General features: G+C 43.2%; 1 protein-coding gene across 4 annotated transcripts in view; it reads right to left on the bottom strand.

Annotated features, from left to right (window-relative positions):
* The window catches only part of HPCAL1 (hippocalcin like 1), a 198,026-nt gene that overhangs the window by 7,258 nt on the left and 170,327 nt on the right, over nt 1–20,441 (bottom strand). For all 4 annotated transcript variants that reach the window (XM_056564182.1, XM_056564180.1, XM_056564181.1 and 1 more), the window contains 2 exons: nt 9,952–10,354; nt 3,216–3,321 (listed from right to left, as the gene is read on the bottom strand). In XM_056564182.1, the coding sequence (XP_056420157.1) occupies nt 3,216–3,321; nt 9,952–10,329 (484 nt within the window). In that variant the 5' untranslated portion in view covers nt 10,330–10,354. The remainder of the gene's footprint in view (nt 1–3,215; nt 3,322–9,951; nt 10,355–20,441) is intronic.

The raw sequence follows: 20,441 nt of genomic DNA, 5'->3' as shown, positions 1-20,441 counted from the left end.
TGCTCCCCTAGAGAGGTTTATAATTAAAATGCTATTTTCACTAGTAAGTAACCACAACAAAGCTCATTTTCTGGAATAGGAATAACAAGTCTCTTTGATGGAGGTTTCTTTTAAAAAACATAAAAATAGGCCTGGGAGATGGACTGGGACTTTTGTCGTAGACCTAAAAATACTGAAGGATAAAGAATAGAGTGTTCTTGACTATAACACTGTCCAGGCCCCGTGTCTCAGGATGTACAATATGACAATTACAGTGTACAAGTTATTATTCAGGCTTCTAGCTACAGTATATAGTTTTTTATTGAAATGTAAGTAGATGGAGAAAATAAATACTTCCTCACCGATGTCCTTACTGAACTACTCTTTTTTTTTTTTTGGATGGGAGGAGGAGTTGGCGTCACTTTCTGGGACCAACTTTATGACTGGGTGACCATAAAATAAACCCTACCAGTGCTAAAATGGCTGACAGGAAGTAGCTGGGTGACCACTTCCTGTTCCTGAAGATCGGATACATTTGGAACAGAAACAGCTGATTTTTCTAAAAAAAAATGCTGCACACAAGTCTTCAGAAGCATTGTCAAATTTTAATTTGTAGCTAGAAATATGGATTTAACAGGACAGAAAACGTGTTTGCTTACAGCTTGTTACTGTAAGGGTCACGGCAGGTGGTGGATCCCCTTGGACTGTGTGGATGGTGACGTGAGCCGTGCCAGGGACCTGAGTCTAAGGTGCCGTTGGTTTTCACTAGTGATGAGCGGTAGTGCCCATATTCGAATTCGCGATATTCGTCTTATATTCGCGAATTTCGCATACTCGTTATATTCGCATATTCGAGAAATAAAACAGTGGGGGGGGGGGGGCAACTTTACTATTGGTTGCTAGGGATGTTGTTGATAACCTCTGACAAGCGTATTTGCATCATTCTAATTGGCCCACAAGTGAAAAGAAGGAATATGCGCATATGCAGAAAAAAGGGAATATTCCTAATTTCTAATATATAGCGAATATATTCGCGAATTTGCAATATTCGCGATAAAAATTCGAAATGCGAATATTCGTGCCCAACACTTGTTTTCACCAGAGCCCGCCTAAAGGGGATGGCACCCAGGTCACTACCCCTGGCACGATCCCATCCACACAGGTTGCTGGGATGAAGCGTGGTACAAAAGGATACAGACAAGATGTGGTCAGGATAACTGATGGACAGGACAGGTGGCACAGTAGCAGGGTAAGGACACGGAACAAGGGTCAGGTACACGGATAACAGGAACAATGAAACACAGAAGCTTTCTCTCAGGTACTAGGGCAACAAAGATCCGCCAGGGAGTGATGGGAGGTGCAGATATTTATAAGAGAAGGTGCATGTGAATTCACTAATTAAGGGTGTACTGGCCCTTTAAATGTAAGAGCTCCGGCGCGCGTGTGCCCTAGGAGCCAGGACTGAGAACAGGGAAGACCAGGGAGGTGAGTGCCGGGCTGGGACTCGCATGCAGGCATGTCTTGTAATGAGAATCCCAGCCCTGCCAGCAGCGGGGACATGACAGGAGAGCGATCATGGCCGAACGCAGACATTACAGTTAGATTTGGAGAAAAGTAATCAAAATTCTTGCAAGACAATATGGCCGTCTGCTTTGGGGGGGGGGGGGTTACTTGCCCTGTCGCTGTCAGCAGTGTGTAGCTTAGTATTTGAGCCTGGTCCATACCAGTTGTCACCCAGCTGGATTCAGCAGCCACTGCTAATAACCATCATGGAGATCACTTGGTGTTGGTTACTATAACTGTTTAAATGACTGTCGAAGCTGACAGTGGCACTTGGGTCACACAGAACGGATCCACATAGTATTTTAGGCTATGGATTTGCTGATGACGGACCGTACAGTGTGCCTCCAGCTGTGCCTGCTCATAGCGTCAATCCGCCACCTCAATGCACAGTGTACTCAGATGCAGGTGCTCGGCCTAGCTCAGGGAGCAGGGGGAGTGGCCTCAAAGTCTGCGAGTGCACTGTGCATGCGCGGGGCAACTTGCAGATCGCTGTGTGTCTGCTCAAGGTGGTGGATTGCTGCTATGAGCAGGCACAGCTGTAGGCACACTGTAGGGTCCATCATCGGCGAATCCACAGCTTAAAATATGCTGCCGATCTGTTCCGTGTGACCCTACTCTTAAACTTAAGCCCTATTTGCAGGATAGGGGAATAGTTTCTGATCTCTCCTTGTGCATGGAGCGACGTGTTGGCATATGCTCCATGGATTCTAGGGTAGGGTTCTCTGCTGACACCTCTGTCCATGTCAGGAACTGTCCAGAGCAGGAGAGGTTTGCTATGGGGATTTTCTCCTGCTCTGGCAGACAGACAGACAGAGGTGTCAGCAGAGAGCACTGTGGTCAGACAGAAAAGAAATTTAAAAAAGAAAAGATCTTCCTGTGGCGCATACAGCAGCTGATAAGTACTGGAAGGATTAAAGGGGTTATCCAGGGAAAAAACTTTTTTTTATATATCAATCGGCTCCAGAAAGTTAAACAGATTTGTAAATTACTTCTATTAAAAAAATCTTAATCCTTTCAGTACTTATGAGCTTCTGAAGTAAAGGTTGTTCTTTTCTGTCTAAGTGCTCTCTGATGACACCTGTCTTGGGAACCGCCCAGTTTAGAAGCAAATCCCCATAGCAAACCTATTCTAAACTAGGCGTTTCCCGAGACACGTGTCATCAGAGAGAACTTAGACAGAAAAGAACAACCTTAACTTCAGAAGCTCATAAGTACTGAAAGGATTAAAATTTTTAAATAAAAGTAATTTACAAATCTGTTTAACTTTCTGGCACCAGTTGATTTAAAAAAATAGTTTTTCACCGGAGTACCCCTTTAAGGGGTTAAATACATGGACAGGATTGGCACCAGTAAAAATGTAAGCCTGGAGGATATTTAATTCATCTCGTGGCAGGTACACTTTAATGGTTAAAATAAAGCTCTAAGAATTAAGGGTGAAAAAATAAAATATTAGCTCTGTGTAAATGATCAAGATAAAAGGTGGCAAAGTTCTCTTCAATGGTCTATTCAAACGTACGCCGGATTTTCTGCTGCAGATTTCAATGTAAACTGAATGACTAAATACAGCTTGAAATCCTGCGCATCAAATCTGCACAGAATACTGTACATGTGAATAGACCCTAAATCAGAAATAAGATCCGGGGTTACAAGATCATGGTGTGCGCCATACATACCGTCATTATTTGTGTCCATCTGCTTGAAGATCTTATCCGTTCTCTTCTCTGGTGTGGACTCATCTTCTGGCATTTTCATCACCGATGACACCATCTTGTAGATAGCCTAAGATACGAGAGTAAGTCAAAGAATACTTAGATTAAGTTGTATGTCCATCTCTATAATTATAAATCCTAAATATACACACACACAGTGGTCCCTCAAGTTACAATATTAATTGGTTCCAGGACGACCATTGTATGTTGAAACCATTGTATGTTGAGACCATAATTCTATGTAAACCTGGTAATTGGTTCTGAAGCCACCAAAATGTCGTCCAAAAATAGGGAAAAGTGAGAAGTAAAGAAAAATAAGTAGATAACTAATACAGATAAAGCAAATCCTTCCATATAAAAGTAATAAAGATCTGCTGGGAGCCGTGATCACTGTCTATGTAGAGGACAGGAGCTTCTTCAGGGTCCTGTACAGTACACAGTGTCCTAAAAAAGTAACATGGAGCCGCCCTCTCCTGGTGTCCAAAGGAGCAGCTAACCCTGGTACAGGTAAAGTGTACAGAACATGTAATACCTCCCTGTACTGTAGGGGGCGCTACCAGACACCAGTCAGTGCATACACTTCAGTAATACAGGGGTTTTACCAGTGAATGCCCTTTCTGATTGGTCAGCTCTTCCAGCGATTGACACGTTTCACAGATCTGGACTGTCTGTAGCATTGTATGTTGAGTCTGGTTTCAAGTTACAATTGTCCAGAAAAGACCGATGTATGTTGAAACTATTGTAACCTGAGGCTGTTTATATATATATATATATATATATATATATATATATATATATATAAAACAATGGCGCAGCACTCCAAAATTGCAAAAAAGTGTAAAAATGTATTCCTTCATGTCATAATAGTGGTCTCATACGTCTCTTAGGGGGGGGTCGCCGGACGCGTTTCAGCACCCACTAGGTGCCCACTAGGTGCTTTCTTCAGCGACTATTTAAGCCGCTGAAGAAAGCACCTAGTGGGTGATGAAACGCGTCCGGCGACCCCCCCTAAGAGACGTATGAGACCACTATTATCATTTGCAGTCCAGAGCAATTACCGGCTATCATACGGACATTCTGAGCGCGCGCTCTCTGCACGAGGACGCCACCTGGATTACCTGCCTTGCAAGCGCAGCAGCCCCTGTATCTATCGCCCACCATCTGCTAACATCGCGTGAATAGGAGTCGGCAGAGACTCCAGCGGTGCGCTCTCAGACCAGAGAGCGGGGACAGACGGCTGCCTGACATCGCTGAGGACAAGCAAGGAACGGTAAAGTTACCTCCCGAGAATTGCATCAGGACCGGTGAGCTAAACCTTTCCCAAACACTATGCGCATAGTTTGAATTTACCGCTGTGGAATACAGCATCCTAGGATTGCTCTATATAACATACAGAGCGACATCTAAGTCTGGAGCCACAGACACCTGAATATTATTCAACTGCCACTTTACTGTCTTGAAAGGACATTTATAAGTGTGATAGACTGTGTTACATATTTTCAGGACTGCACTGGCACTTTGATGGACATTATCTATATACAAATACTATCCAGAGTGCCGATTTGAAATAGCTGCTACCCTTTTCAGTGGTCTTATACATCTATAGATATATATATATATATATAATTTTATTTTATGAATATACATATGAATTTTATGATTTTATATCTTTTATGAATCTTCTGATTCCGTGGATTTACAAGGGTCCTGTGATCCCAGACTATCAGTTGATAGTAATTAATAAATAAATATTTTCATATATCTTAACTAACAAGTGTGTTCCTTATCCAAAGACCTTGAGCCTCAAAAATCCTTTTTTTCTAGTACTCCCTTTTCAGACACCTTGGGTACAGGTGTTAGTTTGAGTTGCCCGGGTCATTGTAGTGAAACTTTCCGCAGGAGCCTCTCCGCTCTTCTTCTATATTGCTTAGATTTGTAAATTACTTCTATTAAAAAAATCTTAATCCTTTCAGTACTTATGAGCTTCTGAAGTTAAGGTTGTTCTTTTCTGTCTAAATCCTCTCTGATGACACCTGTCTCGGGAAACGCCCAGTTTAGAAGAGGTTTGCTATGGGGATTTGCTTCTAAACTGGGCATTTCCCGAGACACGTGTCATCAGAGAGGATTTGGACAAAAAAGAACAACCTTAACTTCAGAAGCTCATAAGTACTGAAAGGATTAAGATTTTTTAATAGAAGTAGTTTACAAATCTGTTTAAATTTCTGGAGCCAGTTGATATACAAAAAAAAGTTTTTTTCCTGGATAACCCCTTTAACTTAAAAAAAATGTGTGCCTCTTTTCCCTATACCAACAGTGTGATGCTAGGGGGCAGCACATGACAACAAATGTGGATGGAATTTCATTGAGTATTTCAATAGATGCAGATCACACGTGGACACATAGGAGGATTAGACATACTGTGGCTCATGGGCAATGCTACAGTATCAGCGTGTACGGTGTATGGACTATATTTCAAAAGGCATTGCAAAACTTTCCTAAATGTATTAGGCTAAGTTTCTACTTTTTTTTTTTTTTGGGTGGGGGTGGGGGGTGGGGGGAAACACCAAGAAAAACGCAAATTCTGCCGTATGACAGATGTTAGCTGTAAATCAATGAGAAATGTCAAAATTCTTATTCCCCTTGGCGTTTTTCACTTTGGAGTTTTTTTTTTTTTATCCTTTTGGCGTTTTTTCACTCTTTTTTGGCGTTTTTCAGCTCCTTGGCGGTTTCCCAAAATTTTTTTGGTCAAATTTGTGGCATATTTCTCCCATAGATGTCTATGGGAGTGAAAAAACACCAAGAAAAACGATATGTGGGTTCTAACTTTGGCCTTTTTGCAGGCGTTTTTTATTCTTTTTTGGACTTTAGCGATCCAAAAAAGGGATGAAGATACCTTTTTTTAATAAAATTTCGTAGGGTACCATTAAAAAAAAAGAAAAAAGATACAGTAGTGAAGGAAAGAATTGTATCTAACAAAATTTATCTTTTTTATTACAACATTTTTATTAATTTTTAAACAGGGATCAATTCATGTGGGCGGCAGGGACCTAAAAATGTAGCCGACAATAATAAAAATGTAGTGTGTGTGTGTGTGTTTTTCATCTTTATTTTTTAAATTTTTTTTAGGTAGTACTACTACTCCCAGCATGGAACACACTGTTCCATGATGGGAGTAGTAGTACCTGTACTAATAGACACATCGCCCGTTGCGTTCCTTCTGTATAATGTATAGATTCGGTGGCCGCTCTTCTATGGTCTCTTGCACTGACGTGTATATACACCTATTCATATTTCCTGTAGAGAGCTGTGATTGGCCAGATGGTTCCAGCCAATCACAACTCTGTGGGAAATAGGAACATGTGTATATATACGGCAGTGCAGGGGACCATAGAAGAGCGGCCGCATCTATACATTATACAGGAGGATCACAGCTGGTGTCAGGAGGGACATCCACTGGGATCTTTCCTTAACTGCAGGTACTACTACTCCCAACATTGAGCACACTCTGCTCCATGCTGGGAGCTGTAGTACCTGCATTAATAGACAGATCGCAATAGGTGTCAGAAGTTACACTCGCTGCAATATTAATGTCTATTAATGCAGGAACTACAGCTCCCAGCATGGAGCAGAGTGTGCTCCATGTTAGGAGTAGTAGTACCTGCAGGTAAGAACAGATCACAGCGGGTATCACTACTGACATCCGCTGCGATCGTCCTGTCTATTGCAGAGATGTGGAGCGGCTTTCTCCTGCGCTCGCATCTCTGCACTATACTCCGGCCGGCCACTCACTCATTCATATTTCCCTCAGAGAGAGGTGATTGGCTGCAACCCTCCGTCCAATCACCACTCTGGGTGGAAAATATGAATGAGTGATGTTCTATTCACATCACTGGTCGGAGTATAGTGCAGAGATGCGAGCGCTGTATAGAGCCACTCCACATCTCTACTATGTTATGGACGATCGCATCAGGACTGACACCCAGGACGATATGTCTATTAGTACAAGTACTACTACTCCCATCATGGACCAGTCTGTTCCATGCTGGGAGTAGTAGTACTACCTAAAAAATGTAAAAAATAGAGATAAAAGTGAAACACACACACTTTATTAACAATTAATTAAAATTTTGTTATAAAATATAAATTTAGTTAAATAAATTTTTTTCCATCACAACTGCATCCTTTTTTTTTTTTTTTTTTTTTTTGGCACCCAACAAATTTTGGGTACCAAAAAAAACTGCCAAGGTGCAATTTCCGCACAAATGAAAAATGCCAGAAAAAACGCCAGACGCAGGAAATTGCACTGCCGTTTTTTCAGGCGTTTTTTCTTACATGTATCAAGATAGCGACAGCCCAAGACAAAAAAAAGTGAACAAACATAGCGAATATGTGAATTTCACGGACATAGGACGAATAATCGTCAATATATTCGCGAAATATCGCAAATTCAAACATGGCCCATGCCGCTCATCACTACTCCTAATTTAGCTTCACCGATTAAAATTATTTGTGAAAAAACAATTTTTGCATAAAGGATGGAATAAATTTCCACATTGGATTGAAATCCCTCCCGCTATTTCCCCTTGGTTTGTTCATGATAGAAATGTCTAGGATTCACGGAAAAGATCTGCATTTTAATTTCCTGATACATCGCCATTCTTGTCTTTGGGCTGTGTCCAGGGGTGTAGCTATAGGAGGTAGCAGAGTTAGTAGTCACACTGGGGCCCTGGTGCCTAAGGGGGCCCCAAAGAATATCTGCCCCATAAGAGACCAGTATTATAAATGGCATATGGGGCCCTGTTTCAGATTTTGTTTTGGGCCCCAGAAGCTACAAGCTACACCTCTGGCTGTGTCTGGTATTGCAACTCATTCCCTACAACTGAATGAAGCCGAGCTGCAATGCCCTAGACTGCCCGTGGTAAAGAGTAAAGCTGTTTCTTGTCAAGGCCGTGTTCACACGACGGAATGTCCGTGTGGAATTCCGCACAGCAGAGTCCTATTCATTTCAGTGGGATTCTGCTGCACTGTGCACACAGCGGAATTTTATGAAATCCCGATTTCAGCGTTCGAAGAAATAATATGCTTGTCCACTGGGAAATGTATTGCTGTCTATGGAGATGGCTCATCTCTGAGCGGTCCTAGCCCCGGCTGTCTCTACAATGTCCGCACGAAAATTTTGTGGACATAGCGTAATAGTTCAATGCTATAAAGTAGAGTAGATTCTAGCACTGTGGTCTTCCAACTGTGGACTGCCAGCTGTTGCAAAACTACTACTCCCAGTATGCCCGGACAGCCAACGGCTGTCCGGGCATACTGGGAGTTGTAGTTTTGGCTGGCCGGGCATACTGGGAGTTGTAGTTTTGCAACAGCTGGAGCACCACATTTTGGAGACCACTGTTAAAGGACATCTGCAGTGTTACAAACACTTATCCCCTATCCTCAAAATATCTCCTGCATGGGGCCGCGGCTCTCACGTGCAGGGGGCGTTCCAGCCGCAGTATGACGTTGCGGCCGGCACGCCTCCTCCATACATCTTTATGGGAGAGGCGGGGAGGCAGCATTCGTGCCTCCCCGCATCCCCCATAGAACTGTAGGTCGACTGTAGGCCCCCACAGAACCTCTAGGTCGACACTACGTCACCATGGGCGCTAATGCCGGCGCCAGTTAGGGAGATCGAGGGGGGTCCCAGCGGTCGGACCCCCCGCGATCAAACACTTATCCCCTATCTTGTGGATAGGGGATAAGTGTAATTCCGCTGCAGTTGTCCTTTAAACCAAAGTACCACTAGGGGCAATATAAGCCCATTCTGACCCGTTCAGGGTTCATTCAGTTCTTTTTTTTTTGCACCGAATGGACACTAAACGGGCCAGGTCCCGACGGATTTTACTGACCTGAATGGGGTGCCTCGGCATCCGGTATTTTAAAAGAGATTTCACATACAGAGAAATCTTCTGCCATTATGCCCAGGCCACCAAAATATAAAACAAACGGGACTCACCTCCTGCCGCTCCCTCGGTGTCCCGTTATTGCCGATCCAGTTGTTCAGTGAGGTCTTCTTTCTGGTTGCCCGTGGTCAACGCGTTACACTGTGGCTCAGCTAAATGCCGGCCACAGCGATGTCCCGTGTGACCCGTTGACCACAACCAACCAGGAAAAAGACACCACTGGAGAACTGGAACGGCAATACTGGGACACCGAGGAAGCGGTGTTCCCATTTCCAAAGACTCTTCAACTGGTTACCTACATACAGGGCCGATTCTGCCTATAGGCAAAATAGGCAGCCGTAGAGCATCGCTCTTGATGGGGGCACTGCTCTTCCCACTGCAAGAATGTTAGTAGCCAGCCAGCATCCAAAGCACCCGCATCCCTCCCCACGTCCGAGGCAGACAGGCAGGTCCGGTCCATCCAGCATCCTGACACTGCACACGGAGGAGGAGGTTGTTACAGTGTGTCACCCCAGTAGTAAGGAGATTACATACGGAGGAGGGTGTCGCTACATTGGATCACCCTATCAGTAAGGGGTGTGTGTCAAAGGGCGGAGCCAATGTGCAGAGTCAAGGGGCGGCAAAATTAGCTTTCGCCTAGGGTGACAAAAATCCTTGCACCAGTCCAGTGTACACATAGGTCTCCTGTTTATACAACGATTTTAACCTTTGGTGGAACATTCAATAGAGATGTACAGGAACTAGTAAAATCTTACCTGGACGATTTCCAACATCTCTCCGCGACTTATGTAGCCGTTTCCATCGAGGTCATACATGCTAAACGCCCACTTAAGCTTCTGTTCCAGTTTTCCCCGTGACGTCACGCTCAGTGCAATTATGAACTCCCGAAAGTCAATCGTCCCATCGCCATTAGTGTCAAACGTACGGAACACGTGCTCTGCAAATTTTGAGGCATCGCCGTACGGGAAAAAGTTTGCGTAGATCTTTTTGAACTCTTCTACTGTTAAATGTCCAGTTGGACAATCCTTCAGGAAACCTTTGTACCACTCCTGCAGTTCGTGGTCTGTGAATTCTGTATTTTCCCGTAGGTCCTGTAGAATTTCAGGTCGCAATTTACTGTTTTGTTTCCCCATTCTGAAACTTCTTTATAGACCAGAGCTGAAAAGACAAAATTGAGAGATGGTGAGATTAGAACATAGATTACTCCAGTAGAGACTATTGTCCATTAGCCAAGAACATATACAGCCATGAAGGACTACTGGTGATCCTTGAACCCAACGAACACCATTTATTTGTATGCCACTTTAAAGGGGTACTCTGGTGGAAAATAAGTGTTTTCAACTGGTGTCAGAAAGCAAAACAGATTTGTAAATTGCTTCTATATAAAAATCTTAATCCCTTCAGTACCTATTAGCTGGCTCACCCAACCAACATCCGACGAGAGGTCTCGAGAGTTGCCTTGTTCAGCAGCAGTGTAAATGCTTCAAGGGGTACTTTGGTGGAAAACAAATGTTTTCAAATCAACTGGTGCCAGAAAGTTATACAGTTATACATCCTCTGCTCCAGAGGAAGTTGTGTAGTTCTTTCCAGTCTGACCACAGTGCTCTCTGCTGACACCTCTGTCCATGTCAGGAACTGTCCAGAGCAGGAGAGGTTTGCTATGGGGATTTGCTTCTACTCTGGACAGTTCCTGATATGGACAGAGGAGGCAGCAGAGAGCATTGTGGTCAGACTGGAAAGAACTACACAACTTCCTCTGGAGCAGAGGATGTATAACTGTATAACTTTCTGGCACCAGTTGATTTGAAAACATTTGTTTTCCACCAAAGTACCCCTTTAAAGGGGTACTCTGGTGACAACCTTTTTTCTTTTAAATCAACTGGTGGTAGAAAGTTAAACATATTTGTAAATTACTTCTATTAAAAAAATCTTAATCCTTCCAGTACGTATTATCTGCTGAATGCTACAGAGGAAATTCCTTTCTTTTTGGAACACTGATGACATCACGAGCACAGTGCTCTCTGCTGACATCTCTGTCCATTTTAGCAACCATACATAGCAGATGTATGCTAAGGGCAGCATGGTGGCTCAGTGGTTAGCATTGCTGCCCTGCAGTGCTGGGGACTTGGGTTCAAATCCCACCAAGGACAACAATAAATAAAGCATTATTATTATAATAACGTCAGCAGAGAGAACTGTGCTCGTGATGTCATCAGAGAGCATTCCAAAAAGAAAAGAATTTCCTCTGTAGTATTCAGCAGCTAATAAGTACAGGAAGGATTAAGATTTTTTAATAGAAGTAATTTACAAATGTGTTTAACTTTCTGCCACCAGTTGATTTAAAAGAAAAAAGGTTTTCACCGGAGTACCCCTTTAAGCATTTACACTGCTGCTGAACAAGGCAACTCTCATTATCGAGACCTCTCGTCGGTTGTTGATGGAGTGAGCCACAAAAGTTAGAAGGGCTTGACCGAACACTAAAATAAAACGGTAGTACTTAGGTTAACACAAATACCTCGAAAGCTGAAAATAGCAGCTGTCACTGTGTAGTAGGGTCTAGGGTCCTCTATTACTTTCTGGAAGCTATTTAGTTGCTGACATCTTTTACACAGTTTGAGAGTTTCTACAGCTTTTCATTGAGTGCTACTCATTGAAGAGACCTGGTGGTGCATGGACACCTATCATCAGGCAATGCTTCAGGAAAAAAAAATAATTGTCTTATCTAGAAGGTAGGAATCTCATATGAACCTTCTTTCTTTTGAAGATTTACCTACTCTTTACCTGAGTAGTATACAGTGGTCCCTCAAGTTACAATATTAATTGGTTCCAGGACGACCATTGTATGTTGAAACCATTGTATGTTGAGACCAGAACTCTATTGAAACCTGGTAATTGGTTCTGAAGCCACCAAAATGTCATCCAAAAATAGGAAAAAGTGAGGATTAAAGATAAATAAGTAGATAACTAATAGAGATAAAGCAAATCCTTACATATAAAAGTAAGAAAGATCTGCTGGGAGCTGTAAATCACTGTATGTCAGTGTTTCATAAAGGAGGGAGCCTCTCGCTGTTGCAAAACTACAACTCCCAGCATGCCCGGACAGCCTTCGGCTGTCCGGGCATGCTGGGAGTTGTAGTTTTGCAACAGCTGGGGGCACCCTGCTTGGGAAACACTGGTCTATGTAGAGGACAGGAGCTTCTTCAGGGTCCTGTACAGTACACGCAATGTCCTAAAAAAGTAACATGGAGCCGCCTCAACCTGGTGTCCAAAGGAGCAGCTAACCCTGGTACAGGTAAAGTGTACAGAACATCTAATACCTCCCTGTACTGTAGGGGGCGCTACCAGACACCAGTCAGTGCATACACTTCAGTAATACAGGGGTTTTATCAGTAAAATGCCCATTCTGATTGGTCGGTTCTTCCAGCCATTGACACGTTCCACAGATCTGGACTGTCCGTACATTGTATGTTGAGTCGGGTTTCAACTTACAATGGTCTAGAAAGACCATTGTATGTTGAAACTATTGTATGTTGAGGCCATTGTAAGTTGAGGGATCACTGTAGTTCCATCTGCGCCCTTACTAGCTGATATAGCACAGAGTAGGCGAAGGTAAGGTGTGTCTATTGTGGTGGCGGGGTGTGTGGTGCAGGGCAGATGTTGTTACCCTAGGGGCAGATGGCATTAACCCCTTGCATTCATGACACCATGGCATGGCTCAGCCTATAACCACCTGAAGGTATACCGCTGGATCCTGGGCTAGGCACGGGGCAATAAAGACTCCGACGCCAAGTTACGGACAACGGTAGCTTTACTGAGGGTAGACAGATGGTAAAGTCTATACAGTTCAGCCAGGGACCAAGGAGGTGACCAGTGACGCAGAGACCTTAAGGGCTTGCTGGGACTTGTAGTAGGACTGGACAATTGAATGCAGACCACGCTGACTTGACAGATGACAGGGACTGACTTGACTCATAAAGCTGTGACTTTATCTTACTTGACTTGATGGTGTGAGCCAAAAATACAGGGGCCAATATAACCAAAATAAGTAAATTGGTTTGGTGCACTTAACAGAAATATAAAACCTATCCCAGTACACCAAACACAGTACTAATATATTGAATCAAACAAATCTTTATTTAGTAAACAGGATTAAAAAAGGATCAGCAGAAATCAGATAAAATATGCAAGGGCTACAACAAAGTTATATGCACTGCAATATATAATACTGTAAACTAGATAACCCAATAAATTGCCATACGTGCATGAAAGGAAAAAGGTTATACAGGTACAGGGTGCAAACTAGTGCAAACAAAAAAGGAGATACAGCAACTGTCCAAGGATTGGTGTGACTTTAGTTGGCAACCAGGGGGGAGAGGTGAAGAGGAGATGGGGATACAATCACCCAGTCATTCCTATATACCATGCTGTCCCCTGACCTCCAATAAGGAAAAGGAAAGAAAAACCATACTTAGTCACTAACAATACAAAGGACCGGCTGGTGTACTCACATGTATTGAACCCGCATGACCCCTACGCAGTTTCACTATCTCGCTTCATCCCTGATGAAGCAAGATAGTAAAACTGCGCAGGGGTCATGTGGGTTCAATACATGTGAGTACACCAGCCGGTCCTTTGTATTGTTAGTGACTAAGTATGGTTTTTCTTTCCTTTTTCTTATTGGAGGTCAGGGGACAGCATGGTATATAGGAATGACTGTATCTGTATAACCTTTTACCTTTCATGCACGTATGGCAATTTATTGGGTAATCTAGTTTACAGTATTATATAGTGCAGTGAATATAACATTGTTGTAGCCCTTGCACATTTTATCTGATTTCTGCTGATCCTTTTTAATCATGTTTTAAAATTTGTGTAACTAAATAAAGATTTGTATTGAATTGATGGTGGCTGCAGGACTGGACTTTGAGGTCTCCAACACTCTGGACACACACACTAAACAGGACTGTACTGGACCTCAGCAGGAAGAGAGAGAGAAGAGAGAGAAGCTCCACCCAGGGCTTATATGGGCGAGACTAGCAGGGAGCCCATAGGTCACTCTTGTGGTCACCTGGTCACTGGTACCTCCTGGGTAACATGACATGTCACATGGTATAACTCTTAAAGCAACATTACATTTTATAACACTTTACATGGTGAAACATATTTACAATGGGGAAACAAGTGCAGGGGGCCTTGGGGACACTGAAGGAGGCTGCCTGACAGGAGGCTGCCTGACTGTACTGGGCCACCGCACTATGACATGCCAGAGTGATCTCCGTACCCCAGGGTAAGTGCAAGGATTTTTTGCCACTCTACTTTTGCCACCCCGCCCATTGTCTCCACCCTTTGACATTCCCTACCTTACTACTGGGGTGACACTGTAGAAAATTTCCTCCTCATGTGGCGGATGTATGGAGGCGCGCACAATGCCAGGACCTGCCTTTCTGGCCTCGGAGGTGGCACTGCACTCCTTCAGCCTGCTGAAGAATGCAGATTAATATGGTACCGAGATGGGGGGGTGGTTGGGTTGCGACGGTGGTGCTGGCTGGGTCCTTCAGATGAGCGGTGGGTACTTTGGATGCTGGCTGGCTACTAAGCAGAGAAGCGTCCCCATCAAAAGGGCGCTCTGGGAGGGTGGCTATTTTGCCTATAGGCAGAACCGGCCCTGCCGTACCCAGCACGCCTGCCTTACTGGATCTTAGAGGAAATCTCCCAGTAGAGAAGGACTTCGGTCTTTTCTCTGCATCTTATTGAGAAGAACTGACCACATATCACCACATGCTGCTTATATGTGTGAACCGTCCATTGTGTAGGAATTTGTTGGTGACAAGTCTTATAGCTCCGTGCCCGTCTTTGGTGGTCATGAGTTCCTGTATGACAGGAAGTATGGTAGAAATAGTGAGATCTAACAGCAAAATGCTACACATTGCTACACCCAGAATAGTTTTTTTGATGGATCCCGAAAAGCAGAATAGATTTAAAAAGTGCCCATTGCTACATCTGGCCATCTCCATGACTGAATAGACAATACACTTTATGGCTCCATTTAAATCTATATATACAAAATACAAAACTGGACACAGTGCTAGAAGGGAACCTGGTACTAGTTTCATGCTGCCCAAACCAGGGGTATCATGAAACACTGACAGACTCCCTCATCACAATTATTTTGTATTTAGTTTGATTGATTATGAATTTTTAGAGAAATCAAAGTTATAACTTTGCCAGGGTGTGGCATCCCGGAGCGGGGAAACCTTTTGCTTCCATGAACACTGATTGGGTGGCTGTTGCCTCAAAAGTCCCCAGTTCGGGTATGTTCACACTGATTAACATTTGCGCAGAATTCTCGCTGAAAAAATCTGCTAAAAAATGACCGTTTTTTTCTGCGCGGAATGTGCGCAGAATTCCGTGCAGAATTCCGCACAGAAATCAGTGCAGAATTCAGCGCGGCATAGGAGACAATATTAAAAAAAAAATTTGTGCGAATTCCGTGGGCGGACTGAACATGTTCATTCTTCATGCGGAACGGAATTCAGTGACAGAAATTTCTCAGTGTGAACTGAGGAGCAGAAATTTAATTGGGTTTTTCACTGCTGAATGAATTGGAGAGGAATAAGCGAGCAGAATTACTCGTGGAAATTCCTCTCCAAACTTTCAGTATTGTATTGCTATGCAAGTGTAATTTTCAATATATGTACAGTATATGTCTTCTGCATGCACTGAGCCAATGCAAGTGCAAGGGGGGTTAACTGTCTGTACCCCAAATCATTATCTTTACTGTATAAAGTTGATAACAGGTCACATGTCCACCCCTCTGTGAATTAAAGGCTAAGGCCTGTCCTGTTTCCACCCCAGTGCCCATGGACAAGGGAGGGACTTAAAGGGGTACTCTGGTGAAAACCTTTTTTCTTTTAAATCAACTGGTGGCAGAAAGTTAAACATATTTGTAAATTACTTCCATTAAAAATTTTTAATCCTTCCAGTACTTATTAGCTGCTGAATGCTACAGAGGAAATTCCTTTCTTTTTGGAATACTGATGACATCACGAGCACAGTGCTCTCTGCTGACGTCTCTGTCCATTTTAGCAACCATGCATAGCAGATGTAAGCTAAGGGCAGCATGGTGGCTCAGTGGTTAGCACTGCTGCCTTGCAGTGCTGGGGCCTTGGGTTCAAATCCCTCTAAGGACAACAATAAATAAAGCATTATTATTATTATAATAACGTCAGCAGAGAGAACTGTGCTCGTGATGTCATCAGAGAGCATTCCAAAAAGAAAAGAATTTCCTCTGTAGTATTCAGCAGCTAATAAGTACAGGAAGGATTAAGATTTTTTTATAGAAGTAATTTACAAATATGTTTAACTTTCTGCCACCAGTTGATTTCAAATAAAAAAGGTTTTCACCGGAGTACCCCTTTAAAGGGGTATTCCAGTGAAAAACATTTTTTTTTTTCATATCAACTGGCTTCAGAAAGTTAAACAGATTTGTAAATGAATACACTGATAAAACAAATAAATATATCAACCACGCTGGAGGGTACTGTGGGTTATAAAACCCTGCTGCGTTACTCCAGTGCGCTTCCCTGTAAGGCGCACAAGTGATGAATAATAAAATCTAAATAAAATAGGAGTACGCGCTGGGTGAAATAGCAAGAGAGCAATAAATGAAAAAGAAATCGTGGCCTACCTTCCAACTAGTAGTGCTTCAGTAGTTGCAGTGATGTTCTGAAACATGAGTGTAAAATATTAAAAATAATCACAAGTGGCTTACTGAATCGATAAGGAAATATATTACGTATGCAAATACCTGATAAAAAATACCATAAAAAAGAACAATCGACCAGCTAGCGTCCTCGTTGCAAGTGGCTCGATGGTGGCACAGAGAGTCCACAAAGCTATCAACGCGTTTCGGAAACACAGCAGGTTTCCTTCATCAGGTATCGCTAGCTGGTCGAGACGCTACCGGCCGGAGCGTTCTCCCGCTACCCCGTTCGAAGATTACCACCTTGGAGGGAGACCATCCCGATCTTCAGGAGACATCAGGGACCCTTTTTCACCAGGGAAGCGATGTATCCACGCATATCCTAGACTTTAATAAGCTTGTTGTTTAACATAATTGCAGCACTGGAGCACCCCTAAAACGGGCCCACCACATCAAAGGAAGGATTCACCTTATTGCTGCTACATAACCACTCAACAGATTGTTCTTTTTTATGGTATTTTTTATCAGGTATTTGCATACGTAATATATTTCCTTATCGGTTCAGTAAGCCACTTGGGATTATTTTTTATATTTTACACTCATGTTTCAGAACATCACTGCAACTACTGAGGCCCTACTAGTTGGAAGGTAGGTCACGATTTCTTTTTCATTTATTGCTCTCTTGCTATTTCACCCAGCGCGTACTCCTATTTTATTTAGATTTGTAAATTACTTCCATTAAAAAAAATCTTAATCCGACCAGTACTTATCAGCTGCTGAAGTTGAGTAGTTTTTTCTGTCTAACCACAGTGCTCACTGCTGACACCTCTGTCTGTCTCAGGAACTGTCCAGAGTAGGAGCAAATCCCCATAGCAAACCTCTCCTGCTCTGGACAGTTCCTGAGGCAGACAGAGGTGTCAGCAGAGAGCACTGTGGTCAGACAGAAAAGAACAACTCAACTTCAGCAGCTGATAAGTACTGGTAACATAGTAACATAGTTCATAAGGTTGAAAAAAGACCAGATTAAGGATAGGATTAAGGATTAAGTAATTTACAAATCAGTTTAACTTTCTGGAGCCAGTTGATATGAAAAAAAAAATAGTTTTTCACTGGAGTACCCCTTTAAAAGCACATGTTACTTATAAGTCATATGGTTTTCAGGGGGGCATGGCTATGCTGCAGTGGGTGAGTGGATAAAGACTTGAACTACAGCCCTTCCAGGTGTGGGTCCATGGGGCTACAATACCATGGCAAAGGTTATGGATCTGTCCATCATTGGATACATTCAGGAGTCTATTACTTCCGTGTCCTGCATGGTCCTCACTGTCTTGCTCCATCACATTAGGGGCTTCATACATTTTCTTGTCCTTTCTATTTGCTCAGACCCTGCGGTGAGCACAAATCCTGCTGCTTTTCAATTTTCTACCGGTAAAATGCTGCCAAATAAACATCCTGCTCCGAGTGGTGCAAACCCCTGCTTAATGCAGCAATACACAGCGGCCTATCCACAGAACAGAAAACATACGAGCCGGAAATTAGACCCTCCGTGGTTATTAATTCATTAGGAGAAGCAGCTGCACATATGCAAATACACCAGGAGCCCGCGCAGCCGCTATATCCAGGTTGTTCAGCTAAATATAGATGTATACGGCTTTAGTTATCAGAGACGGATTGACTGTGCGGACCTAGTACAAGGCACAGATGTCACCAATTCGTCCTCTTTGCTTTGGTTAGAAAGAAGAAATATTCCAAAATTCTCGAGTAATGCTGAAGAATCAATTGGGTGGCACAGGTTAGCTATAGGACATAGTTCTTAAAGGGGTACTCCAGTGGAAAAAAAATTGTTTTCAAATAAAATGGTACCAGAAAGTTAAACAGACTTGTAAATAACTTCTTTTTAGGCTAAGTCTCCACTTGGTTTTTTGCACTGCGTTTTTAGGGATTAAAAAAACGCCTGAAAAATCGCCAGTGCAAGTGACATCATCATGCGTTTTTTTCTGGCGTTTTTTTCTGGCGTTTTTTTCATTTGTGTGGAAATTGCACCTTGGCGTTTTTTTTTTGGTACCCAAAATTTCTTGGGTACCAAAAAAAAAAAGGATGCAGCAGTGATGGAATTTTTTTTATTAAACACAAGGTATATATTTTATAACCCAATTTTAATTATTTTTTTAATAAAGTGGGTGTTTCACTTTTTTTTTTTCTTTTAAATACATTTTTAACATTTTTTATGTAGTACTACTACTCCCAGCATGGAACAGACTGTTCCATGCTGGGAGTGATAGTACCTGTACTATAGACATATATCGTCCATAATATAGCAGAGAAGCGAGCGGGTCTATACATCGCTCGCCTCTCTGCACTATACTCCGGCCACTGATGTCAACAGAAATTCATATTTCCCACCCAGAGCTGTGATTGGCCGGATGGTTGCAGCCAATCACAGCTCTGAGGAAAAGATGAATGAATGAGTGGCCGGCCCGGAGTATATTGCAGAGAAGGGATGTGAGCGATGTATACAGCCGCTCCATCTCTGCTATAGACAGGACGGTCACAGAGGGTGTCAGTAGTGACATCCACTGTGAGGTGTCCTTAAGCAGGCACTACTACTCCCAACATGGAGCACACTCTGCTCCATGCTGGGAGCTGTAGTACCTGTATTAATAGACAGATCGCAGCGAGTTTATCTTCTGACACCCACTGTGATCTGTCTATTAATGCAGGTACTACAGCTCCCAGCATGAGGCAGAGTGTGCTCCATGTTGGGAGTAGTAGTGCCTGCTTAAGGACACATCACAGTGGATATCACTACTGACACCCGATGTGATCGTCCTGTCTATAGCAGAGATGGAGCGGCTGTATACATCGCTCACATCCCTGCTCTGCACTATACTCTGGGCCGGCCACTCATTCATTCATCTTTTCCTCAGAGCTGTGATTGGCTGAAACCATCCGGCCAATCACAGCTCTGGGTGGGAAATAGGAATTTCTGTTGACATCAGTGGCCGGAGTATAGTGCAGAGAGGCGAGCGATGTATAGACCCGCTCGCTTCTCTGCTATATTATGGATGATCGCATCGGATGTCAGGACTGACACCCGGGGCGATATGTCTATAGTACAGGTACTATCACTCCCAGCATGGAACAGTCTGTTCCATGCTGGGAGTAGTAGTACTACATAAAAAATGTTAAAAATTTATTTGGGAGTAGTATTACCTACAGTTATGGAAAGATCACAGCGGGTATCACTTCTGACAGCCGCTGTGATCCTCCTGTATAATGTATAGATGCGGCCGTTCTCCTATGGTCCCCTGCACGGCCGTATATTTACACATGTTCCTATTTCTCACAGAGAGCTGTGATTGGCTGGAACCATCTGGCCAATCACAGCTCTGTGGTAAATAGGAATAAGTGTAAATATACGTCAGTGCAGGGGACCATAGAAGAGCGGCCGCCGCATCTATATATTATACAGAAAGATCGCAGCGGGCGATCTGTCTATTAGTACAGGTAGTACTGGTTGAACTTGATGGACATACCGTATAT

This window comes from Hyla sarda, chromosome 3 (genome assembly GCF_029499605.1).
Source record: "Hyla sarda isolate aHylSar1 chromosome 3, aHylSar1.hap1, whole genome shotgun sequence".
NCBI lineage: Eukaryota > Metazoa > Chordata > Amphibia > Anura > Hylidae > Hyla > Hyla sarda.
The sequence above is the reverse complement of the archived record's forward strand: the minus strand, read 5'-3'. Positions and strand labels throughout refer to the sequence as shown.